General features: G+C 47.1%; 1 protein-coding gene across 2 annotated transcripts in view; it reads left to right on the forward strand.

Moving 5' to 3' along the window:
• LOC119931532 (ubiquinol-cytochrome-c reductase complex assembly factor 1) overlaps window positions 1-27,706 on the forward strand; it is a 68,949-nt gene that overhangs the window by 39,189 nt on the left and 2,054 nt on the right. For both annotated transcript variants that reach the window (XM_038750287.1, XM_038750288.1), the window contains exon 7: window positions 25,141-25,218. In XM_038750287.1, the coding sequence (XP_038606215.1) occupies window positions 25,141-25,218 (78 nt within the window). The remainder of the gene's footprint in view (window positions 1-25,140; window positions 25,219-27,706) is intronic.

Consider the following 27,706-nt stretch of genomic DNA (forward strand, 5'->3'; position numbering starts at 1 on the left):
AAGCGCTTACTATGTGCAAAGCACTGTTCTAAGCGCTGGGGAGGTTACAATAATAATAATAATGTTGGTATTTGTTAAGCGCTTACTATGTGCGAAGCACTGTTCTAAGCGCTGGGGAGGTTACAAGATGATCAGGTTGTCCCACGGGGGGCTCACAGCCTTCATCCCCATTTTACAGATGAGGGAACTGAGGCCCAGTGAAGTGACTTGCCCAAAATCACCCAGCTGACAATTGGTAGAGCCGGGATTTGAACCCATGACCTCTGATTCCAAAGCCCGGGCTCTTTCCACTGAGCCCCGCTGCTTCCCCCAAAGGCATTTATTAAGTGCTCACTATAATAATAATAATAATAATGGCATTTACTAAGCGCTTACTATGTGCCAAGCACTGTTCTAAGCGCTGGGGAGGTTGCAAGGTGATCAGGTTGCCCCCTGGGGGGCTCACAATCTTAATCCCCATTTGACAGATGAGGGAACTGAGACCCAGAGAAGTGAAGTGACTTGCCCAAAGTCACCCAGCTGACAGTTGGTAGAGCCGGGATTTGAACCCATGACCTCTGATTCCGAAGCCCGGGCTCTTTCCACTGAGCCACGCTGCTTCCCCCAAAGGCATTTATTAAGTGCTCACTATAATAATAATAATAATAATAATAAAGGCATTTATTAAGTGCTCACTATAATAATAATAATAATAATAATAAAGGCATTTATTAAGTGCTCACTATAATAATAATAATAATAATGGCATTTATTAAGCGCTTACTATGTGTGAAGCACTGTTCTAAGCGCTGGGGAGGTTACAATAATAATAATGTTGGTATTTGTTAAGCGCTTACTATGTGCAAAGCACTGCTCTAAGCGCTGGGGAGGTTACAGGGTGATCAGATTGTCCCATGGGAGGCTCACAGTCTTAATCCCCATTTGACAGATGAGGGAACTGAGGCCCAGAGAAGTGAAGTGACTTGCCCAAAGTCACCCGGCTGACAGTTGGTAGAGCCGGGATTTGAACCCATGAACTCTGATTCCAAAGCCCGGGCTCTTTCCACTGAGCCACGCTGCTTCCCCCAAAGGCATTTATTAAGTGCTCACTATAATAATCATAATAATAATAATAAAGGCATTTATTAAGTGCTCACTATAATAATAATAATAATGGCATTTATTAAGCACTTACTATGTGCAAAGCACTGTTCTAAGCGCTGGGGAGGTTACAATAATAATAATAATAATGTTGGTATTTGTTAAGCGCTTACTATGTGCAAAGCACTGTTCTAAGCACTGGGGCAGATACAAGGTAATCAGGTTGTCCCACGAGGGGCTCACAGTTTTCATTCCCATTTTAAAGATGAGGGAACTGAGGCCCAGAGAAGGGAAGTGACTTGCCCAAAGTCACCCAGCTGACAGTTGGTAGAGCTGGGATTTGAACCCATGAACTCTGACTCCAAAGCCCGGGCTCCTTCCACCGAGCCACGCTGCTTCCCTTTATATATATATATATATATATATGTTTGTACATATTTATTATTCTGTATATTTAACTTGTACATATCTATTCTATTAATTTTATTTTGTTAATATGTTTGGTTTTGTTCTCTGTCTCCCCCTTCTAGACTGTGAGACCACTGTTGGGTAGGGACTGTCTCTATGTGTTGCCAACTTGGACTTCCCAAGCGCTTAGTACAGTGCTCTGCGCACAGTAAGCGCTCAATAAATAAGATTGAATGAATGAATGAATTTTGGGTAGGGACCGTCTCTATATGTTGCCAACTTGGACTTCCCAAGCACTTAGTACAGTACTCTGCACACAGCGCTCAATAAATACGGTTGAATGAATGAATGAATGTTGGGTAGGGACCGTCTCTATATGTTGCCCACTTGTACTTCCCAAGCGCTTAGTACAGTGCTGTGCACACAGTAGACGCTCAATAAGTACGATTGAATGAATGAATGTTGGGTAGGGACCGTCTCCATATGTTGCCAACTTGGACTTCCCAAGCGCTTAGTCCAGTGCTCTGCACACAGTAAGCGCTCAATAAATACGATTGAATGAATGAATGAATGTTGGGTAGGGACCGTCTCTCTATGTTGCCAACTTGGACTTCCCAAGCGCTTAGTCCAGTGCTCTGCACACAGTAAGCGCTCAATAAATACGATTGATTGATTGATCGATCAGGTTGTCCCATGGGGGGGCTCACCGTCTTAATCCCCATTTTACAGATGTGGTAACCGAGGCCCAGAGAAGTGAAGTCACCCAGCTGGCAGTCGGCGGAGCCGGGATTTGAACCCCTGACGTGTGACTCCAAAGCCCGGGCTCTTTCCGCTGAGCCACGCTGCTCAATCAATCAATCAATCAGTCAATCAGTCGGATTTATTGAGCGCTTACTGTGTGCAGAGCACTGGACTAAGCGCTTGGGAAGTACAAGTTAGCAACAGCGCCTAGTACGTGACCTGGCGCGTAGTAAGCGCCTCACAAGTCCCATCATCATCATCTTCCCGGGCCTCCGACGGGGGAGGCCCGAGAGTTCCTCGCCACAGGCCCCCAAACTGGGGCTTCCCAAACGTCGCCCCTCTCACTCTCCTGCTGCTCCTCAATCAATCAATCAATCAATCGTATTTATTGAGCGCTTACTGTGTGCAGAGCACTGTACTAAGCGCTCGGGAGGTACAAGTTGGCAACATCTAGAGACAGTCCCTCTGCGCTTTGGGGACCGGACCAAGGCCGCGGCGTGGCAGGCCGACCCGGGCCAACCGAGGCCGGGATGGGACCGGGAGATTTATTCATTCATTCAGCCGGTCGTATTTATTGAGCGCTTACTGTGTGCGGAGCACTGTACTAAGCGCTTGTGAAGTGCAAGTCGGCGTCCCCCACCGGTCATCTCCCAGTGACCAGGTGGGCGGGCAGCCGAGAGGGTCACGGCCGCCCACGGACCTGGGTTCTAATCCCGGCCCTGCCACCTGTCAGCCGGGTGACCTGGCTTCCCTGGGCCTCAGTTCCCTCGTCTGGAAAATGGGGGTGAATAACGATGGCATTTATTAGAGAAGCCGCGTGGCTCAGTGGAAGGAGCCCGGGCTGTGGAGTCGGAGGGCGTGGGTTCGAATCTCGGCTCCCCCACTTGTCAGCTGGGTGACTTTGGGCAAGTCACTTCTCTGGGCCTCAGTGACCTCATCTGTAAAATACGGATTAAGACTCGTTGGACAACCCGATTACCTTGTATCAACCCCAGTGCTTAGGACAGTGCTTGGCACATAGTAAGCGCTTAATAGATGCCACAATTATTATTATTATTCTCTGAGCCTCAGTGACCTCATCTGTAAAATACGGATTAAGACTCGTTGGGCAACCCGATTACCTTGTATCAACCCCAGTGCTTAGAACAGTGCTTGGCACATAGTAAGCGCTTAACAGATACCACAATTATTATTATTATTATTATTCTCTGAGCGTCAGTGACCTCATCTGGAAAATGGGGATGAAGCCTGTGAGCCCCACGTGGGACAACTTGATCGCCTTGTGATAAGAATAGTGCTCTGCATGTAGTAAGCGCTTAACAGATGCCACAATTATTATTATTATTATTATTATTCTCTGAGCCTCAGTGACCTCATCTGGAAAATACGGATTAAGACTCGTTGGACAACCCGATTACCTTGTATCAACCCCAGCGCTTAGGACAGTGCTTGGCACATAGTAAGCGCTTAATAGATGCCACAATTATTATTATTATTCTCTGAGCCTCAGTGACCTCATCTGGAAAATGGGGATGAAGCCTGTGAGCCCCACGTGGGACAACTTGATCGCCTTGTGATCAGAGCAGCGCTCTGCACGTAGTAAGCGCTTAACAAATGCCATTATTATTATTATTATTCTCTGAGCCTCAGTTCCCTCATCTGTAAAATGGGGATTAAGACTGTGAGCCCCCCCATGGGACAACCCGATCACCTTGTAACCTCCCCAGCACTTAGAACGGTGCTTTGCGTATAGTAGGCGCTTAATAAATGCCATCGTTTTTATTATTTATTATTAATAATAAATTAATTATTAGCTCAGTCTGCCCGCCGGGCGCGCCTCCCAACTTGGACTTCCCAAGCGCTTAGTACAGTCGGTACCCATCCCGCTGGCTAGTTACAGTGTGGTGCTCTGCACACAGTAGGGGCGCTCAGTACAGCACTCTGCACACAGTAGGTGTCCCATCCAGTGCTTGAGTGTAGTAAGCACCCCGTGCAGTGGTCTTTATACAGTATGCACTCAATCAGGAAGCAGGTGGGCTAATGTAAAGAGCCCCGGGCCTGGGAATCAGAGGGACCTGAGTTCTAATCTCCGTGTGGTATTTGTTAGGCGCTTACCATGCGCCAGACACTGTGAGCCCACTGTTGGGTAGGGACCGTCTCTAGATGTTGCCAATTTGTACTTCCCAAGCGCTTAGTCCAGTGCTCTGCACATAGTAAGCGCTCAATAAATACGACTGATGATGATGATGATGATGATGTTATAAGCGCTGGAGTAGAAATGCCCAGTTGTCTGCCGAGTGACCTTGAGCAAGTCACTTTTGCGTACCTCAGTTACCACGTCGGTAAAGTGGGGATTTAATAACTGTTCCTCCTTCCTCCTAGAGAATCAATCAATCAATCGTATTTATTGAGCGCTTACTGTGTGCAGAGCACTGTACTAAGCGCTTGGGCAGTACAAATTGGCAACATCTAGAGACAGTCCCTACCCAACAGCGGGCTCACAGTCTAAAAGGGGGAGACGGAGAACAAAACCAAACATACTAACAAAATAAAATAAATAGACTAAAATAAATAAATAAATAAATAATAATAAATAATAAAATAATTATCATCATCATCAATCGTATTTATTGAGCACTTACTATGTGCAGAGCACTGTACTAAGTGCTTGGGAAGTACAAATTGGCAACTTATAGAGACAGTCCCTACCCAACAGTGGGCTCACAGTCTAAAAGGGGGAGACGGAGAACAAAACCAAACAAACTAACAAAATAAAATAAATAGAATAGATATGTACAAGTAAAATAACTAACTAACTAAATAGAGTAATAAATAGATAAAAGCAGCCCAGTGGAAAGAGCCCCGGCTTGGGAGTCAGAGGTCCTGGGTTCTAATTCCGGCTCCGCCACTCGGCAGCTGGGTGACTTTGGGCAAGTCACTTCTCCGAGCCTCAGTTCCCTCATCTGTAAAATGGGGGTGAAGACTGTGAGCCCCCCCGTGGGACAACCTGATCGCCTGGCATCCTCCCCAGCGCTTAGAGCGGTGCTTTGCACATAGTAAGCGCTTAACAAATGCCATCATTATTATTATTATTACAGTGCTCTGCACACAGTAAGCGCTCCATAGGGAATATATCTGTTTATTGCGGTGTTATACTCTCCCGAGCGCTTAGTACAGTGCACTGTGTGCAGAGCACTGTACTAAGCGCTCGGGAGAGTATAACACCGCAATAAACAGATACATCCCCTATACAGTGACCGCCGGCCCCTAGGAAGCCGCGTGGCTCGGTGGAAAGAGCCCGGGCTTTGGAGTCAGACGTCACGGGTTCCAATCCCGGTCCTGCCAGTTGTCAGCTGGGGTGACTTTGGGCAAGTCCCTTCACTTCTCTGGGCCTCAGTTCCCTCGTCTGTAAAATGGGGGTGAAGACTGTGAGCCCCCCAGTGGGACAACCTGATCGCCTTGCATCCTCCCCAGCGCTTAGAGCGGTGCTTTGCACATAGTAAGCGCTTAATAAATGCTACTATTTATTATTATTATTATTATTAGTATTACAGTGCTGTGCACACAGTAAGCGCTCAATAGGGAATGTATCTGTTATTGCGGTGTTATACTCTCCCGAGTGCTTAGTACAGTGCACTGTGTGCAGAGCACTATACTAAGTGCTCGGGAGAGTATAATACCGCAATAAACAGATACATTCCCTATACAGTGACCGGCGGCCCCTAAGAAGCCGCGTGGCTCCATGGAAAGAGCCCGGGCTTTGGAGTCAGACATCACGGGTTCCAATCCCGGTCCTGCCAGTTGTCAGCTGGGGTGACTTTGGGCAAGTCCCTTCACTTCTCTGGGCCTCAGTTCCCTCGTCTGTAAAATGGGGGTGAAGACTGTGAGCCCCCCAGTGGGACAACCTGATCGCCTTGCATCCTCCCCAGCGCTTAGAGCGGTGCTTTGCACATAGTAAGCGCTTAATAAATGCTACTATTTATTATTATTATTATTATTAGTATTACAGTGCTGTGCACACAGTAAGCGCTCAATAGGGAATGTATCTGTTATTGCGGTGTTATACTCTCCCGAGTGCTTAGTACAGTGCACTGTGTGCAGAGCACTGTACTAAGCGCTCGGGAGAGTATAATACCGCAATAAACAGATACATCCCCTATACAGTGACCGCCGGCCCCTAGGAAGCCGCGTGACTCGGTGGAAAGAGCCCGGGCTTTGGAGTCAGACGTCACGGGTTCAAATTCCGGTCCTGCCAGTTGTCAGCTGGGGTGACTTTGGGCAAGTCCCTTCACATCTCTGGGCCTCAGTTCCCTCGTCTGTAAAATGGGGGTTATTCCTTCATTCATTCAGTGGTATTTATTGAGCGCTTAGTGGGGGCCGAGCACTGGACTGAGCGCTTGGGAAGGCCAAGTTGGCAACATCGAGAGACGACAGCGGGCTCACGGTCGGGAAGGGGCAGACGGGATTAAGACTGAGCCCCACGGGGCCTTGTAACCTCCGCAGCGCTTAGAGCAGTGCTTGGCACATAGTAAGCGCTTAACAAATACCATCATCATCATAAATACGATCGACCGATTGATCGAGGCCTCGTCGGGCTGACCCGCGGACGCCCCGTCCCGCGCACCCCCGGGCCCCGACCCCGCCGGGCCTTGTTTGCTCTGGCCCCGGCCCCGGCCTTGGCAGGAACGCTTGCCGTACGTGTTAAGTAATCCTCAAGGTAACATTTTTTTATGATGTCATAAAAAGCGCCCCGGCCCATTCCAACTCGCGGACTCTGTTGAAAGACGAGGGGCTAATTTATGGAGTGCGGTCCCCCCGCCGTCCCGGGGCCGCGGGCCCGATCAGAGCGGGGGCCCCGGGGCCCCCCGATTGGCCAGCGGTGACCTCACGGCTTGTGCGCGCCGTAAAGAGGCAATTAAGTCATGGCAGGGATGGCAGGCATCATTTAACCCCCCGATTTCTCGCGTCGCGTGTGTTATTAAACCCGCGGCAACGCCGGCCGCCGGACTTGGATGGCCCATAAACTCTCCCGGCCGTGGCTTTTAATAGCCGAGGGAGAGGGGAAACTCTGAGTAATGGACCCTGAAAGGCCCCTTTTGCTCGCCGCGCGGGCGACGGGGCCCGAGGAGAGCCGGCCTCGGTTCCCGCGGGATCCGTGCCGGATGGAAAACCGACCCACGGGCTTCCCGGGAGACTGGCCGGGTCACGGCCGCAAAAAGCGCGGACCTGGGTTCCAATCCCGTCCCTACCACCTTCGCACTTTGGGCACTTGGCTCCTCTGGGCCTCGTCTGGAAAGTGGGGGTGAATAATCATTCATTCATTCATTCATTCAACCGTATTTATTGAGCACTTACTGGGTGCAGAGCACGGTATTAAGCACTTGGGAAGGACAAGTTGGCAACAGATAGAGATGACACATTATCATCATCATCAATCATATTTATTGAGCGCTTACTATGTGCAGAGCACTGGACTGAGCGCTTGGGAAGTACAGATTGGCAACGTATAGAGACGGTCCCTACCCAACAGTGGGCTTACAGTCTAAATTGCTTGGGAAGGACAAGTTGGCAACAGATAGAGATGGCATTCATTATCATCATCATCATCAATCGTATTTATTGAGCGCTTACTGGGTGCAGAGCACGGTACTAAGCGCTTGGGAAGGACAAGTTGGCAACAGACAGAGATGGCGTTTATTATCATCATCATCATCATCATCATCAATCGTATTTATTGAGCGCTTACTGGGTGCAGAGCACTGGACTAAGCGCTTGGGAAGGACAAGTTGGCAACAGATAGAGATGGCTTTTATTATCATCATCATCATCAATCGTATTTATTGAGCGCTTACTATGTGCAGAGCACTGGACTGAGCGCTTGGGAAGTACAGATTGGCAACGTATAGAGACGGTCCCTACCCAACAGTGGGCTCACAGTCTAAATTGCTTGGGAAGGACAAGTTGGCAACAGATAGAGATGGCATTCATTATCATCATCATCATCAATCGTATTTATTGAGCGCTTACTGGGTGCAGAGCACGGTACTAAGCGCTTGGGAAGGACAAGTTGGCAACAGGTAGAGATGGCGTTTATTATCATCATCATCATCATCATCATCAATCGTATTTATTGAGCGCTTACTGGGTGCAGAGCACTGGACTAAGCGCTTGGGAAGGACAAGTTGGCAACAGATAGAGATGGCTTTTATTATCATCATCATCATCAATCGTATTTATTGAGCGCTTACTATGTGTAGAGCACTGGACTGAGCGCTTGGGAAGTACAGATTGGCAACGTACAGAGACGGTCCCTACCCAACAGTGGGCTCACAGTCTAAATTGCTTGGGAAGGACAAGTTGGCAACAGATAGAGATGGCGTTTATTATCATCATCATCAATCGTATTTATTGAGCGCTTACTGGGTGCAGAGCACGGTACTAAGCGCTTGGGAAGGACAAGTTGGCAACAGATAGAGATGGTGTTTATTATCATCATCATCATCATCATCAATCGTATTTATTGAGTGCTTACTGGGTGCAGAGCACTGGACTAAGCGCTTGGGAAGGACAAGTTGGCAACAGATAGAGATGGCTTTTATTATCATCATCATCATCAGTCGTATTTATTGAGCGCTTACTATGTGCAGAGCACTGGACTGAGCGCTTGGGAAGTACAAATTGGCAACGTATAGAGACGGTCCCTACCCAACAGTGGGCTCACAGTCTAAATTGCCTGGGAAGGACAAGTTGGCAACAGATAGAGATGGCGTTTATTATCATCATCATCAATCGTATTTATTGAGCGCTTACTGGGTGCAGAGCACGGTACTAAGCGCTTGGGAAGGACAAGTTGGCAACAGATAGAGATGGCGTTTATTATCATCATCATCATCATCATCATCAATCGTATTTATTGAGCGCTTACTGGGTGCAGAGCACTGGACTAAGCGCTTGGGAAGGACAAGTTGGCAACAGATAGAGATGGCTTTTATTATCATCATCATCATCAGTCGTATTTATTGAGCGCTTACTATGTGCAGAGCACTGGACTGAGCGCTTGGGAAGTACAAATTGGCAACGTATAGAGACGGTCCCTACCCAACAGTGGGCTCACAGTCTAAATTGCCTGGGAAGGACAAGTTGGCAACAGATAGAGATGGCGTTTATTATCATCATCATCAATCGTATTTATTGAGCGCTTACTGGGTGCAGAGCACGGTACTAAGCGCTTGGGAAGGACAAGTTGGCAACAGATAGAGATGGCGTTTATTATCATCATCATCATCATCATCATCAATCGTATTTATTGAGCGCTTACTGGGTGCAGAGCACTGGACTAAGCGCTTGGGAAGGACAAGTTGGCAACAGATAGAGATGGCTTTTATTATCATCATCATCATCAATCGTATTTATTGAGCGCTTACTATGTGTAGAGCACTGGACTGAGCGCTTGGGAAGTACAGATTGGCAACGTATAGAGACGGTCCCTACCCAACAGTGGGCTCACAGTCTAAATTGCTTGGGAAGGACAAGTTGGCAACAGATAGAGATGGCGTTTATCATCATCATCATCAATCGTATTTATTGAGCGCTTACTGGGTGCAGAGCACGGTACTAAGCGCTTGGGAAGGACAAGTTGGCAACAGATAGAGATGGCGTTTATTATCATCATCATCATCATCATCAATCGTATTTATTGAGCGCTTACTGGGTGCAGAGCACGGTACTAAGCGCTTGGGAAGGACAAGTTGGCAACAGATAGAGATGGCGTTTATTATCATCATCATCATCATCATCAATCGTATTTATTGAGTGCTTACTATGTGCAGAGCACTGGACTGAGCGCTTGGGAAGTACAAATTGGCAACGTATAGAGACGGTCCCTACCCAACAGTGGGCTCACAGTCTAAATTGCTTGGGAAGGACAAGTTGGCAACAGATAGAGATGGCATTTATTATCATCATCATCAATCGTATTTATTGAGCGCTTACTGGGTGCAGAGCACGGTACTAAGCGCTTGGGAAGGACAAGTTGGCAACAGATAGAGATGGCGTTTATTATCATCATCATCATCATCATCATCAATCGTATTTATTGAGTGCTTACTGGGTGCAGAGCACTGGACTAAGCGCTTGGGAAGGACAAGTTGGCAACAGATAGAGATGGCTTTTATTATCATCATCATCATCAATCGTATTTATTGAGCGCTTACTATGTGCAGAGCACTGGACTGAGCGCTTGGGAAGTACAGATTGGCAACGTATAGAGACGGTCCCTACCCAACAGTGGGCTCACAGTCTAAATTGCTTGGGAAGGACAAGTTGGCAACAGATAGAGATGGCGTTTATTATCATCATCATCAATCGTATTTATTGAGCGCTTACTGGGTGCAGAGCACGGTACTAAGCGCTTGGGAAGGACAAGTTGGCAACAGATAGAGATGGCGTTTATTATCATCATCATCATCATCATCAATCGTATTTATTGAGCGCTTACTGGGTGCAGAGCACGGTACTAAGCGCTTGGGAAGGACAGGTTGGCAACAGATAGAGATGGCATTTATTATCATCATCGTCATCATCAATCGTATTTATTGAGCGCTTACTGGATGCAGAGCACGGTACTAAGTGCTTGGGAAGGACAAGTTGGCAACAGATAGAGATGGCGTTTATTATCATCATCATCATCATCATCAATCGTATTTATTGAGCGCTTACTGGGTGCAGAGCACGGTACTAAGCGCTTGGGAAGGACAAGTTGGCAACAGATAGAGATGGCATTTATTATCATCATCATCATCAATCGTATTTATTGAGCGCTTACTGGGTGCAGAGCACGGTACTAAGCGCTTGGGAAGTACAAATTGGCAACATATAGAGACAGTCCCTACCCAACAGTGGGTTCACAGTCTAAAAGGGGGAGACAAAACCAAACATACTAACAAAATAAAATAAATAGAATAGATATGTACAAGTAAAATAAATAAATAAATATTTATTTATCGTCATCATCATCAATCGTATTTATTGAGCGCTTACTATGTGCAGAGCACTGGACTAAGCGCTTGGGAAGTACAAATTGGCAACATATAGAGACAGTCCCTACCCAACAGTGGGCTCACAGTCTGAAGGGGGCTCATTTATTAAGCGCTTACTATGTGCTGAGCGCTGTTCTAAGCGCTGGGGAGGTTACAAGGCGATCAGGTTGTCCCATGGGGGGCTCACAGTCTTCATCCCCGTTTTACAGAGGAGGGAACTGAGGCCCAGAGAAGTGAAGTGACTTGCCCAAAGTCACCCAGCTGACAAGGGGTGGAGCCGGGATTTGAACCCGTGACCTCTGGCTCCAAAGCCCGGGCTCTTTCCACTGAGCCACGCTGCTGCTTTTAGACTGTGAGCCCACTGTCGGGTAGGGACTGTCTCTATATGTTGCCAACTTGGACTTCCCCGGCACTTAGTACAGTGCTCTGCACACAGTAAGCGCTCAATAAATAAGATTGATTGATTGATTGACGAGAAGCAGTGTGGCTCAGCGGAAAGAGCCCGGGCTTTGAAGTCAGAGGTCATGGGTTCGAATCCCAGCTCTGCCACTTGTCAGCTGGGCGACTTTGGGCAAGTCACTTCACTTCTCTGGGCCTCAGTTCCCTCATGTGTAAAATGGGGATTGACCGTGAGCTCCCGCCCCGTGGGACGACTTGATTACCTTGTATCTCCCCCAGCGCTTAGAACAGTGCTTTGCACATAGTAAGCGCTTAATGAATGCCATTATTATTAGTATTATTATTGTTATTATCATTATTATTATTTCAAGCTGTCCACTCCCAACCCTCTCTCTACCCCCCGCGTCCCAGCGGCATTTTTTTTTAATGGCATTTATTAAAAATGATGCCCCCCATGGGGCAACCTGATCACCTTGTAACCTCCCCAGTGCTTAGGACAGTGCTTTGCACATAGTAAGCGCTTAATAAATGCCATCATTATTGTTATTAACTTGTACTTCCCAAGCGCTTAGTACAGTGCTCTGCGCACAGTAAGCGCTCAATAAATACGATCGATGATGGTGATTGATTGATTCTCTAAGGATGAAGACCGGGAGCCCCACGTGGGACGGGGGGATTGCGTCCACTCCGATCTGCTCGTGTCCATCCCAGCGCTTAGTTCAGAGCCTGGCTCGTGGGAAGCGCTTAACAAATAGCAAGATCCTTATTGTTAGGGGCCAAAGGGCAGTGACCCATCTGTTCGGGCGCCTGACCCCTGGCTGCCTCAGTGGCTCTAGGGCTCTGGGGGGGGGGTGGGGGGGTCTGGTGCCCACCCATGGGGGCTCTCCCCTTGGCATCATCATCAATCGTATTTATTGAGCGCTTACTGTGTGCAGAGCACTGGACTAAGGCACCGTGCCCCGACCCTCACCTGGGGAAAAATTGGAAGACTGCTCAGGCCCCCCCCACCCGACCCTACTCTTTCAAGAAGCAGCGTGGCTCAGTGGAGAGAGCCCGGGCTTTGGACTCAGTGGTCGTGGGTTCAAATCCCGGCTCCGCCAGTTGTCAGCTGGGTGACTTTGGGCGAGTCACTTCACTTCTCTGGGCCTCAGTTACCTCAGCTGGAAAATGGGGATTGACCGTGAGCGCCCGCCCCGTGGGACGACTTGATTACCTTGTATCTCCCCCAGCGCTTAGAACAGTGCTTTGCACATAGTAAGCGCTTAATGAATGCCATTATTATTATTATTGTTATTATCATTATTATTATTATTTCAAGCTGCCCACTCCCGACCCTCTCTCTCTACCCCCCGCGTCCTGGTGGCATTTTTTTTAATGGCATTTATTAAGCGCTTAAATGTCATTATTATTATTATTATTATTATTATTATTATTATTATTATTATTATTATTATTATTATTTCAAGCTGCCCACTCCCGACCCTCTCTCTCTACCCCCGGCGTCCTGGCGGCATTTTTTTAATGGCATTTATTAAGCGCTTAAATGTCATTATTATTATTATTTCAAGCTGCCCACTCCCGACCCTCTCTCTCTACCCCCGGCGTCCCAGCGGCGTTTTTTTTTTAATGGCATTTATTAAGCGCTTACTATGTGCAAAGCACCGTTCATTATCATCATCATCATCATCAGTCGTATTTATTGAGCGCTTACTGTGTGCAGAGCACTGTACTAAGCGCTTGGGAAGTCCAAGTTGGCAACATATAGAGACAGTCCCCACCCAACAGTGGGCTCACAGTCTAAAAGGGGGAGACAGAGAACAAAACCAAACATACTAACAAAATAAAATAAATAGAATAGATATGTACAAGTAAAATAAGTAAATGAATAAATAGAGTAATAAATATGTACAAACATATATACGTATATACCATTCTAAGCGCTGGGGAGGTTACAAGGTGATCAGGTGCCTCCTCCTTCCTCTCCCCCTCCTCCCCCCCGTCTTACCTCCTTCCCCTCCCCACAGCACCTGTATATATGGATATATGTTTGTACATATTTATTACTCTATTTTACTTGTACATATCTATTCTATTTATTTTATTTTGTTAATATGTTTGGTTTGGTTCTCTTTCTGCCCCTTCTAGACTGTGAGCCCACTGTTGGGTAGGGACTGTCTCTCTATGTTGCCGACTTGGACTTCCCAAGCGCTTAGTCCAGTGCTCTGCACACAGTAAGCGCTCGATAAATACGATTGATTGATTGATCAGGTTGTCCCGTGGGGGGCTCACAGTCTTAATCCCCATTTTGCAGATGAGGTCACTGGGGCCCAGAGAAGCGAAGTGACTTGCCCCAAGTCACCCAGCTGACAGTTGGCAGAGCCGGGATTTGAACCCGTGACCTCCGACTCCAAAGCCCGGGCTCTTTCCACTGAGCCACGCTGCTGCTGCGGAGTAGAAGCGTTTACGGAGTTACCTCCTGCTCAGCGCTCGGGAGAGGATTCATTCAGTCGTATTTATTGAGCGCTTACTATGGGCAGAGCACTGTACTAAGCGCTTTGGGAAGTACAAGTTGGCAGCATATAAGGACGGTCCCAACAGCGGGTTCACAATCTAGAAAAGGATCTAGAGCCAGTGGAGATGCCGGAGCGGGGGAGACGGACCCCGAAAACCATTCCCAAGCGCTTAGTACAGTGCTCTGCACACAGGAAGCGCTCAATAAATACAATTGATTGATTGATTGATTGATTCCCGGCTGTAGGAAGCGACGAATGGACACGAGCGCTCAGAGGGTAGGGGGGATTTAGTCCGTCGGTGGTACTTATTGGACTCCTCCGCGTTAAGGGCCGGGGACGGTCCAATTGAACGGTTGGTAGACACGTTCCCTGCCCACAGAGAGTTTATTGTTGGGTAGGGACCGTCTCTATCTGTTGCCCAACTGTACTTTCCAAGCGCTTAGTCCAGTGCTCTGCACACAGTGAGCGCTCAATAAATACAATTAAATGAAAGAAAGGAATGAACTTGAGGGCCGAGGTGACCGTGAATGGTGCCAAAATGGCGGTCGGGGTGGAGATGAATCAATCAGGGAAGGCCTCCTGAAGGAGGAGGGGTCCGACCCACGTAGCCTGTCGCTAAATCCTGTCGGTTTGACCTTCAGAACGTCACTAAAATCCCCCCGTTCCTCCCCGTCAAACCGCTACCGCGTTAATCAATCAATCAGTCGTATTTATTGAGCGCTTACTGTGTGCAGAGCACTGTACTAAGCGCTTGGGAAGTCCAAGTTGGCAACATGTAGAGACAGTCCCTACCCAACAGTGGGCTCACAGTCTAGACATCTAGACTTCTTATCTTAGAACTTATCCTGTTCGGAGAAGCAGCGTGGCTCAGTGGAAGGAGCCCGGACTTTGGAGTCACAGGTCATGGGTTCAAATCCTGGCTCCGCCAGTGGTCAGCCGTGTGGCTTTGGGCGGGCCACTTCGCTTTTCTGTGCCTCAGCGACCCGATCTGTCAAATGGGGATGAAGACTGTGAGCCCCCCCGGGGGACAACCCGATCACCTTGTATCCTCCCCAGCGCTTGAACAGTGCTGTGCACGTAGTAAGCGCTTAATAAATGCCTTCGCTATTATTATTTATTATTATTATTATTCTGCCCGGACGACTGTATCAGCCTCCTCGCTGATTGATTCCTTCCTCTCCCCCTCGTCCCCATCTTACCTCCTTCCCTTCCCCACAGCACCTGTATATATGTATATATGTTTGTACATATTTATTACTTTATTTATTTTACTTGTACATATCTTTTCTATTTATTTTGTTAGTATGTTTGGTTTTGTTCTCTGTGTCCCACTTATAGACTGTGAACCCACTGTTGGGTAGGGACCGTCTCTATATGTTGCCAACTTGGACTTCCCAAGCGCTTAGTACAGTGCTCTGCACACAGTAAGCGCTCAATAAATACGACTGATTGATTGATTGACCTCCCCGCCTCCCGCCTCTCCCCACTGCAGTCCATGCTTCATTCTGCTGCCCGGATCGTTTATCCACGGAAACGTTCGGTCCCAGTTTCCCCACTCCTCAGGACCCTCCAGGGGTTGCCCATCCCGACTCCACCACCTGTCTGCTGTGTGACCTTGGGCAAGTCACTTCACGTCTCTGAGCCTCAGTGACCTCATCTGTAAAATGGGAATGAAGACTGTGAGCCTCACATGGGACAACCTAATCACCTTGTATCCCCCTCAGCGCTTAGAACAGTGCTCTGCACATAGTAAGTGCTTAACAAATGCCTTATTATTATTATTATTATTATTCTCTGAGCCTCAGTTACCTCATCTGTAAAATGGGGATGAAGACTGTGAGCCCCACGTGGGACAACTTAATCACCTTGTCCGTCCACCCCCCCCCAGCGCTTAGAACAGTGCTCTGCACATAGTAAGCGCTTAACAAATGCCATTATTATTATTATTATTATTCTCCAAGCCTCAGTGACCTCATCTGTAAAATGGGGACTAAGACTGTGAGCCCCACGTGGGACAACTTAATCACCTTGTATCCCCCCCCCAGCGCTTAGAACAGTGCTCTGCACATAGTAAGCACTTAACAAACGCCATCATTATTATTATTATTATTCTCTAAGCCTCAGTGTAAAATGGGGATGAAGACTGTGAGCCCCCCGTGGGACAACTTAATCACCTTGTACCCCCACCCCAGCGCTTAGAACAGTGCTCTGCACATAGTAAGCGCTTAACAAATGCCATTATTAGTATTATTATTCTCTGAGCCTCAGCGTAAAATGGGGATGAAGACTGTGAGCCCCACGTGGGGCAACTTAATCACTTTGTATCCCCTCCAGCACTTAGAACAGTGCTCTGCACATAGTAAGCGCTTAACAAGTGCCACCATTATTATTATTATTCTCTAAGCCTCAGCGTAAAATGGGGATGAAGACTGTGAGCCCCACGTGGGACACCTTAATCACCTTGTATCCCCTCCAGCGCTTAGAACAGTGCTCTGCACATAGTAAGCGCTTAACAAATGCCATTATTATTATTATTATTATTCTCTGAGCCTCAGTGTAAAATGGGGATGAAGACTGTGAGCCCCACGTGGGACAACTTAATCACCTTGTGTCCCCCTGCAGCGCTTAGAACAGTGCTCTGCACATAGTAAGCGCTTAACAAATGCCATCATTATTATTATTATTATTATCTGAGCCTCAGTGACCTCATCGTCTCCCCCTTTTAGACTGTGAGCCCACTGTTGGGTAGGGACTGTCTCTATATGTTGCCAATTTGTACCTCCCAAGCGCTTAGTACAGTGCTCTGCACATAGTAAGCGCTCAATAAATACGATTGATGATGATGATGATGATAGTAAGCGCTTAACAAATGCCATCATTCTTATTATTCTTATTCTCTGAGCCTCAGGGACCTCATCTGTAAAATGGGGACTAAGACTGTGAGTCCCACGTGGGACAACTTAATCACCTTGTGTCCCCCCCAGCGCTTAGAACAGTGCTCTGCACATAGTAAGCGCTTAACAAATGCCACCATTATTATTATTATTCTCTAAGCCTCAGCGTAAAATGGGGATGAAGACTGTGAGCCCCACGTGGGACAACTTAATCACCTTGTATCCCCCCGCAGCGCTTAGAACAGTGCTCTGCACATAGTAAGCGCTTAACAAATGCCATCATCATTATTATTATTATTATTATTCTCTAAGCCTCAGTATAAAATGGGGATGAAGACTGTGAGCCCCACGTGGGACAACTTAATCACCTTGTGTCCCTCCCGCAGCACTTAGAACAGTGCTCTGCACATAGTAAGCGCTTAACAAATGCCATCATTATTATTATTATTATTATTCTCTAAGCCTCAGTATAAAATGGGGATGAAGGCTGTGAGCCCCACGTGGGACAACTTAATCACCTTGTGTGTCCCCCAGCGCTTAGAACAGTGCTCTGCACATAGTAAGTGCTTAACCAATGCCATCATTATTATTATTATTATCCATCTTGGCATCCAACAGAAACTCCTTACTGTCGGCTTTAATCGCCCCCTCCTACTCTACCCCTCTGATTTCTGACTAGCCCACAGCCCGCGCCCATTTCTCTTCTAATGGCACCTTACTCACCGTATCTCGATCTCGCCGCCGACCTCTCGCCCACGTCCTGCCTCTGGCCCGGGGTGATCTCCTTTTTCCTATCTGATGGACGATCGCTCTCCCCGCCTTCAAAGCCTTAATAAGAGGCGTCCTTCGACCAGACCCCCATCTCCCCTTCTCCCACACGGCTCTGCGTCACCCTCGCATTTGGATTTTCACCCTTTATTCATCCCCACCGCCCCGAGATACGCATCCATAATTTATCTTTTAACGTCCGTCTCCCCGTCTGGTCCCGAAGCTCGTGGGCAGGGAACGTGCCTACCGACCCTGTTACGTCGGCCTCTCCCAGTCACCTATCATCATCATCATCATCAATCGTATTTATTGAGCGCTTACTATGTGCAGAGCACTGTAGTAAGCGCTTGGGAAGTACAAATTGGCAGCATATAGAGACAGCCCCTACCCAACAGTGGGCTCACAGTCTAAATTGCTTGGGAAGGACAAGTTGGCAACAGATAGAGATGGCATTTATTATCATCATCATCATCACCAATCGTATTTATTGAGCGCTTACTGGGTGCAGAGCACGGTACTAAGCGCTTGGGAAGGACAAGTTGGCAACAGAGATGGCATTTATTATCATCATCATCATCATCATCAATTGTATTTATTGAGAGCTTACTGGGTGCAGAGCACTGGACTAAGCGCTTGGGAAGTACAAATTGGCAACGTATAGAGACAGTCCCTACCCAACAGTGGGCTCACAGTCTAAACAGGGGAGACAAAACCAAACATACTAACAAAATAAAATAAATAGAATAGATATGTACAAGTTAAATAAATATTTATTAAGTGCTTACTATGTGCCGAGCGCTGTTCTAAGCACTGGGGAGGTTACAAGGCGATCAGGTTGTCCCACAGGGGGCTCACAGTCTTAATCCCCATTTTACGTCGTCCTCTCCCAGTCACCTATCATCATCATCATCAATCGTATTTATTGAGCGCTTACTATGTGCAGAGCACTGGACTAAGCGCTTGGGAAGTCCAAATTGGCAACATATAGAGACAGTCCCTACCCAACAGTGGGCTCACAGTCTAAAAGGGGGAGACGGAGAACAAAACCAAACATACTAACAAAATAAAATAAATAGAATAGATATGTACAAATAAAATAAATAGAGTAAAAAAAAAATGTACAAACATATATACATATATGCGGTGTCCTGCATGCAGTAAGTGCTCCAAAATGCAACTGACTGGTTCCTACTTCCCAAGCGCTTAGTACAGCGCTCTGCACACAGTAAGCGCTCAATAAATACGATTGATTGATTGGTTGGGGTTGTAGAGAGTTTTTGAGGATGAGTTTTCCCCCTTTTAGACTGTGAGCCCACTGTTGGGTAGGGACTGTCTCTCTATGTTGCCAACTTGGACTTCCCAAGCGCTTAGTCCAGTGCTCTGCACACAGTAAGCGCTCAATAAATACGACTGATTGGCGGGGAGAGCCGGGCCGTGTCGGATGTGAGGAGGCGGGTCGGGCCAGGCACTTGGGAGCAGGAGGTCGGCGACGAGAGAGCGCGTTACGAGCGGGCGACGGGTCTGCCGACTCTGTTGTAGTGTCCTAAGCAGTTCAGTGCTTTGCACATGGTAGCTGATCGATCGGTTGATTGAGAGCACTGTAAGCGCTCAATAAATACGATTGATTGATTGAGAGAGAGGTGACACATAGTAGCTGATCGATCGGTTGATTGAGAGCCCTGTAAGCGCTTAATAAATACGATTGATTGATTGATCGATTGAGAGAGAGGTGAGTAAGGCCCGGTGAGGAAGTTCATTCATTCATTCAACCGTATTGAGCGCTTACTGTGCGCGGAGCACTGTACTAAGCCCTTGGGAAGTCCAAGTTGGCCATTTATTCTACTTGTCCATATCTATTCTATTTATTTTATTTTGTCAGTATGTTTGGTTTTGTTCGCTGTCTCCCCCTTTTAGACTGTGAGCCCACTGTTGGGTAGGGACTGTATATGTTGCCAATTTGGACTTCCCAAGCGCTTAGTCCAGTGCTCTGCGCATAGTAAGCGCTCAATAAATACGGTTGATGATGATGATAAAGAGAGGCGGTCCCTACCCAACAACGGGCTCACGGTCTAGAAGGGGGAGACCGACGACAAAACGAAACAGATTAACAAAATAAAATCAGTAGAGTAGCGCATATTCATTCATTCATTCAGTCGTATTTATTGAGCGCTTGCTGTGTGCAGAGCACTGGACTAAGCGCTTGGGAAGGGCAAGTTGGCAACGTATAGAGACGGTCCCTACCCAACAACGGGCTCACAGTCTAGAAGGGGGAGACCGACGACAAAACGAAACAGGTTAACAAAATAAAATCAGTAGAGTAGCGCATATTCATTCATTCATTCAGTCGTATTTATTGAGCGCTTGCTGTGTGCAGAGCACTAGGCTAAGCGCTTGGGAAGGGCAAGTTGGCAACGTATAGAGACGGTCCCTACCCAACAACGGGCTCACAGTCTAGAGGATGAGTTGAGGGGTTCAGGGGCAGTTGAGGGGGGCAGAGAGGAGGGAGGAAGGTTGAGGGATGCGGGGAGGAGAGTTGAGGGGTTCAGGGAGGTTGAGCTTAAGATCAGCGCTTAGAACAGTGCTTTGCACCTAGTAAGTGCTTAATAAATGCCGTTATTATTATTATTATTATTGAGGGATTCAGGGAGGATTGAAGGGGATTGAATTATTAATTGAATAATAATTATTATTATCGAGCGCCTGAAAGCCGACGGCGAGGAGTTTCTGCCCGAGACGGAGGGGGCCAGGCAGCGGGCGGAGGTGTGAATAGTGGGGAGATGGGCGCAGACCCGCGTTTTCGCGGAATCAATATGTCGGCGGTATTTATCGATTGGTATCAGTGCAGAGCGCTGTGCTAAGCGCCTGAGAGAGTCTGATAGGCTGCAGAGGGGAGACCCGAGTCCTGCCCTCAAGGAGCCGACGGCGATCGAGCGGATTCATCCAGGCGGCAGATCGGAATAAGGACTGGAGAGGGACGGGTCATTCATTCATCCATTCATTCAATTGTATTTATTGAGCGCTTACTGTGTGCGAAGCACTGTATTTTATTTATTACTCTATTTATTTATAACTATTTATTACTCTATTATTACTCTTTATTACTCTATTTATTTATTACTCTATTTATTATTACTCTATTCATTACTATTTATTACTCTATTTATTTATTATTACTCTATGTATTTATTACTCTATTTATTTATTACTCTTTATTTATTACTATATTTATTATTACTCTATTTTTACTCTATGTATTACCTATTTATTATTGCTCCATTCCTCTTTATTTATTTATTACTCTATTGCTCTATTTATTATTACTCTATTTATTTATTACTCTATTTATTTATTGCTCTATTTATTTATTGCTCTATTTACTATTACTCTATTACTCTATTTATTGCTCTATTTATTATTACTCTATTTATTTCTCTATTTATTGCTCTATTTTTTATTTCTCTATTTATTGCTCTATTTATTATTACTCTTTATTTATTTCTCTATTTATTTATTGCTCTATTTATGTATTTATTGCTCTATTGCTCTATTATTACTCTATTTATTTCTCTATTTATGTATTACTCTGTTTATTTATTATTGCTCTATTTATTATTACTCTATTTGTTTATTACTCTATTTTATTTATTTTACTTGTACCTATCTGTTCTATTTATTTTATTTTGTTAGCATGTTTGGTTCTGTTCTCCGTCTCCCCCTTTCAGACTGTGAGCCCACTGTTGGGTAGGGACCGTCTCCATATGTTGCCAACTTGTACTTCCCAAGCGCTTAGTCCAGTGCTCTGCATACAGTAAGCGCTCAATAAATACGATTGATTGATAGAGCGGGGAGACCCGAGTCCTGCCCTCGAGGAGCCGACGGCGATCTAGCGGATTCATCCAGGCGGCAGATCGGAATAGGGACTGGAGAGGGACGGGTCATTCATTCATCCATTCATTCAGTCGTATTTATTGAGCGCTTACTGTGTGCGGAGCACTGGACTAAGCGCTTGGGAAGTCCAAGTTGGCCATAAATAGAGACGGTCCCTACCCAACAACGGGCTCACAGTCTAGAAGGGGGAGACAGGGAACAAGACAAAACATGTGGACGGGTGTCAAGTCATCAGAATAAATAGAATTAAAGCTAGATGCACATCGTTAACAAAATTAATAGGATAGTAAATATCTACAAGTAAAATAAATAGTGTAATAAATCTGTACAAACATATCGGAGGCAGGGGGGTCACTGAGGAGGCCCTCACGGGGGTCGAGGAGGGACGAGGGGACCGGGCCCGGGCCTGGGAGTTCTCCTCCCTGCTCCGCCACTGTCTGCTGTGTGACCTTGGTCAAGTCTTTTCACTTATAATAATAATAATAATAATAATAATAACGATGGTATTTGTTAAGCGCTTACTATGTGCCAAGCACTGTTCTAAGCGCTGGGAGAATACAAGGTGATCAGGCTGTCCAACATGGGGCTCACAGTCTTAATCCCCATTTTACAGATCAAGGAACTGAGGCCCAGAGAAGTGAAGTGACTTGCCCAAAGTCACCCAGCTGACAATTGGCGGAGCCGGGATTTGAACCCATGACCTCTGACTCCAAAGCCCGGGCTCTTTCCAATGAGCCACGCTGCTTCACTTCTCTGTAGTTCCCTCATCTGTAAACTTCCCAAGCGCTTAGTACAGTGCTCTGCACACAGTAAGCGCTCAATAAATATGATTGATTGATTAAGACCGTGAGCCCCGTATTGGGACAATTACTTGGTCCAGCCTAATTAGCTTGTATCTAATCCAGCGCTCAGTAATAATAATACTAATGATGGCATTTATTAAGCACTTACTATGTGCAAAGCACTGTTCTAAGCGCTTGGGAGGTTACAAGGTGATCAGGTCATCCCACGTCTTCATCCCTGTTTTACAGATGAGGGAACTGAGGCCCAGAGAAGTGAAGTGACTTGCCTGAAGTCACACAGCTGCCAATTGGATTTGAACTCATGACCTCTGACTCCAAAGCCTGGGCTCTTTCCACTGAGCCACGCTGCTTCATTCATTCAGTCGTATTTATTGAGCGCTTACTGTGTGCAGAGCACTGTACTAAGCGCTTGGGAAGTACAAGTTGGCAACATACAGAGACGGTCCCTACCCAACAGCGGGCTCACAGTCCTCTGTGAATGAATGAATGAATGAATCAATCAATCAATCGTATTTATTGAGCGCTTACTGTGTGCAGAGCACTGTACTAAGCGCTTCGGAAGTACAAGATGGCAACATATAGAGACGGTCCCTACCCAACAGTGGGCTCACGGTCTAAAAGAAATGAATAAAATGAATGAAATGAATGAAAGAATGAGTGGGACAAGGACTATCCCTGATCTGATCCTTCTGTATCCACCCCAGCACCAAGCACATTGCGTGGCACAGATTTAAAAAAATGCTAATGCACTCATTCAGTCCTATTTATTGAGCGCTTACTGTGCGCAGAGCACTGTTCTAAGCGCTGGCGAGGTTACAAGGTGATCAGGTTGTCCCGCGGGGGGCTCACAGTCTTTATCCCCATTTTACAGATGAGGGAACTGAAGCTCAGAGAAGTGAAGTGACTTGCCCGAAGCCACACAGCTGACAACCTCCTTCCCGTCCCCACAGCACCTGTATATATGTATATATGTTCGTACATATTTATTACTCTATTTTACTTGTACATATTTACTATTCTATTTATTTTATTTTGTTAATATGTTTTGTTTTGTTGTCTGTCTCCCCTTTCTAGACTGTGAGCCCGCTGTTGGGTAGGGACCGTCTCTATATGTTGCCAACTTGTACTTCCCAAGCGCTTAGTCCAGTGCTCTGCACACAGTAAGCGCTCAATAAATACGATTGAATGAATCAGATTGTCCCACGGGGGGCTCACAGTCTTTATCCCCGTTTTCCAGATGAGGGAACTGAGGCCCAGAGAAGTGAAGTGACTTGCCCGAAGTCACACAGCTGACAAGTGGCGGAGCCGGGGTTTGAGCCCATGACCTCTGACTCATTCATTCATTCATTCATTCATTCAATCGTATTTACTGAGCGCTTACTTTGTGCAGAGCACTGGACTAAGCGCTTGGGAAGTACAAGTCGGCAACATATAGAGACGGTCCCTACCCAACAGTGGGCTGTCTCCCCCTTCTAGACTGTGAGCCCGCTGTTGGGTAGGGACCATCTCTAGATCAATCAATCAATCGTATTTATTGAGCGCTTACTGTATGCAGAGCACTGGACTAAGCGCTTGGGAAGTACAAGTTGGCAACATATAGAGACAGTCCCTACCCAACAGTGGGTTCACAGTCTAGATGTTGCCAACTTGGACTTCCCAAGCGCTTAGTACGGGGCTCTGCACACAGGAAGCGCTCAATAAATATGACATTGATTGATTGATTAGAAGGGGGAGACAGAGAACAAAACAAAACATATTAACCAAATAAATAGAATCAATCAATCAATCAATCATATTTATTGAGCGCTTACTGTGTGCAGAGCACTGTACTAAGTGCTTGGGAAGTCCAAGTTGGCAACATATAGAGACAGTCCCTACCCAATAGTGGGCTTACAGTCTAGAAGGAAGAGACAGAGGACAAAACCAAACATATTAACAAAATAAAATAAATAGAATAGATATGTACAAATAGAGTAATAAATCCGTATAAACATATATACGTATATTCAGGTGCTGTGGGGAGGGGAAGGAGGTAAGGCGGGGGAGCCCACTGTTGGGTAGGGACTGTCTCTCTATGTTGCCAACTTGTACTTCCCAAGCGCTTAGTCCAGTGCTCTGCACACAGTAAGCGCTCAATAAATACGATTGATGATGATGAAGAGGGGGACTTTGAAGCCCGGGCTTTTTCCACCGAGTCACGCTGCTTCTCCGTGCACGGAGTAGTGCCTGGCACAGAGTAAGCGCTTAATAGCAATCAAGGGGAAAGTCAATCAATCAGTCGTATTTATTGAGCGCTTACTGTGTGCAGAGCACTGTACTAAGCGCTTGGGAAGTCCAAGTTGGCAACATATAGAGACAGTCCCTACCCAACAGTGGGCTCACAGTCTAGAAGAAAAGAAAAATGAGTGCCCGGACCAGCAGGCTGGTGGTTTGGAGGGAGAAGACGGGTGGGATTTGGGCCGTGTGGGGAGGCGGGAAGGGCGTCCTGTAGAGCGCCGGGCATGGGGAGGGGTAGCGGGTGCCTCGAGGGACGGGCAGAGAGGCCCGGCGCTCCGCAAGTCGGCCCCAACCCGCTTCTGACCCGTGTCCGCCCCTTCCCGTCGTGCAGGTCAACTCGTACCTCCTGAAGAAGAGCATGCTGGTCATGACGGACAGCTTCTACGCGTCCGTCCTGGGCTACGACGAGGTGAGCGCCGTCCCGCGGGCCGGTCTCGGGGCCCCGGGCGCTCCCCTGGCAGACGCCTTCTGGACCGTGAGCCCACTGTTGGGTGGGGACCGTCTCTAGATGTTGCCAACTTGGACTTCCCAAGCGCTTAGTCCAGTGCTCTGCACACAGTAAGCGCTCAATAAATACGATTGAATGAATGAATGAATGAGTGGGTAGGAACCGTCTCTGTATGTGACCAACTTGGACTTCCCAAGCGCTTAGTCCACTGCTCTGCACACTGTAAGCACTCAATAAATGTGATTGAATGAATGAATGGGTTGGGACCATCTCCCTATGTGGCCAACTTGGACTTCCCAAGCGCTTAGCCCAGTGCTCTGCACACAGTAAGCGCTCAATAAATACAATTGAATGAATGAATGAATGAATGGGTAAAGACCGACTATATGTGGGCAACTTGTACTTCCCAAGTGCTTAGTCCAGTGCTCTGCACACAGTAAGCGCTCAATAAATACGATTGAATGAATGAATGAATGGGTAGGGACCATCTCTATTTGTGGCCAACTTGTACTTCCCAAGCGCTTAGTCCAGTGCTCTGCACACAGTAAGCGCTCAATAAATACGATTGGATGAATGAATGAATGAATGGGTAGGGACTGTCTCTATTTGTGGCCAATTTGTACTTCCCAAGTGCGTAGTCCAGTGCTCAGTACACAGTCAGCGCTCAATAAATACGATTGGATGAATGAATGAATGGGTAGGGACCATCTCTATTTGTGTCCAACTTGTACTTCCCAAGTGTGTAGTCCAGTGCTCTGCACACAGTCAGCGCTCAATAAATACGATTGAATGAATGAATGTATGGGTAGGGACCATCTCTATTTATGGCCAACTTGTACTTCCCAAGCGCGTAGTCCAGTGCTCTGCACACAGTAAGCGCTCAGTAAATACGATTGGATGAATGAATGGGTAGGGACCGTCTCTATTTGTGGCCAACTTGTACTTCCCAAGTGCTCGGTACAGTGCTCTGCACACAGTAAGCACTCAATAAATACGATTGAATGAATGAATGAATGGGTAGGGACTGTCTCTATTTATGGCCAACTTGTACTTCCCAAGCGCTTAGTCCAGTGCTCTGCACACAGTAAGCGCTCAATAAATACGATTGAATGAATCATCATCATCAATCGTATTTATTGAGCGCTTACTGTGTGCAGAGCACTGGACTAAGCGCTTGGGAAGTCCAAGTTGGCAACATCTAGAGACGGTCCCTACCCAACAGTGGGCTCACAGTCTAAAAGGGGGAGACAGAGAACAAAACCGAACATACTAACATGAATGAATGGTTAGGGACCGTCTCTTTTTATGGCCAACTTGTACTTTCCAAGCGCTTAGTCCAGTGCTCTGCACACAGTAAGTGCTCAAGAAATACGATTGAATGAATGAATTGGGACCGTCTCTATATGTGGCCAGCTTGTATTTCCCAAGCGCTTAGTCCAGTGCTCTGCACACAATAAGCACTCAATAAATACAATTGAATGAATGAATGAATGGGTAGGGACCGTCTCTATTTGTGGCCAGCTTGTACTTCCCAAGCGCTTAGTCCAGTGCTCTGCACACAGTAAGCGCTCAACAAATACGATTGAATGAATGAATGAATGGGTAGGGACCGTCTCTATTTGTGGCCAACCTGTACTTCCCAAGTGCTCTGTACAGTGCTCTGCACACAGTAAGCGCTCAACAAATACGATTGAACGAATGAATGAATGGGTAGGGACTGTCTCTATTTGTCGCCAACTTGTCCTTCCCAAGCGCTCGGTACAGTGCTCTGCACACAGTAAGCGCTCAATAAATACGATTGAGTGAATGAATAAGTGAGTGAATACCTAGTGCTCCATTTAAAAGCCCTCTGTAGCCATTGTTGGGTCGGGATGTTTTTGGAGAACGGCGCTTTTCACGCTGCCCCTCTGTCCCACCCCCACCTGGAGCTGCAAGTGTGGGGGCGGGGGCGGGACTCGGGGTCCCCACAGCGCGCCCGGCCACCGCGGCCCCCGAGGGCCCCATCCCCGGCCCTCCGGCCGCTTCCCGCTCGGCCCCCGACGCCCCGCCGGTGTTTTAGGAACTGGTAGGAAAACCCTTTTCTAAAGACCCGAAGCTCCTCCTCCTCATCAATCGTATTTACTGAGCGCTTACTGTGTGCAGAGCACTGTACTACACTGTACTGTACTGTACTCGCAGTCCTCCTCTGGACTGTGAGCGCCTTGTGGAGCTTCCTCCTTCCTCTCCCCCTCATCCCCCTCTCCATCCCCCCCATCTTACCTCCTTCCCTTCCCCACAGCACCTGTGTATATGTATATATGTTTGTACATGTTTATTACTCTATTTATTTATTTTACTTGTACATGTCTATTTATTTTATTTTGTTAGTACGTTTGGTTTTGTTCTCTGTCTCCCCCTTTTAGCCTGTGAGCCCACTGTTGGGGAGGGACTGCCTCTAGATGTTGCCAAT

This window comes from Tachyglossus aculeatus, chromosome 8 (assembly GCF_015852505.1).
Source record: "Tachyglossus aculeatus isolate mTacAcu1 chromosome 8, mTacAcu1.pri, whole genome shotgun sequence".
NCBI classification, from domain to species: Eukaryota; Metazoa; Chordata; class Mammalia; order Monotremata; family Tachyglossidae; genus Tachyglossus; species Tachyglossus aculeatus.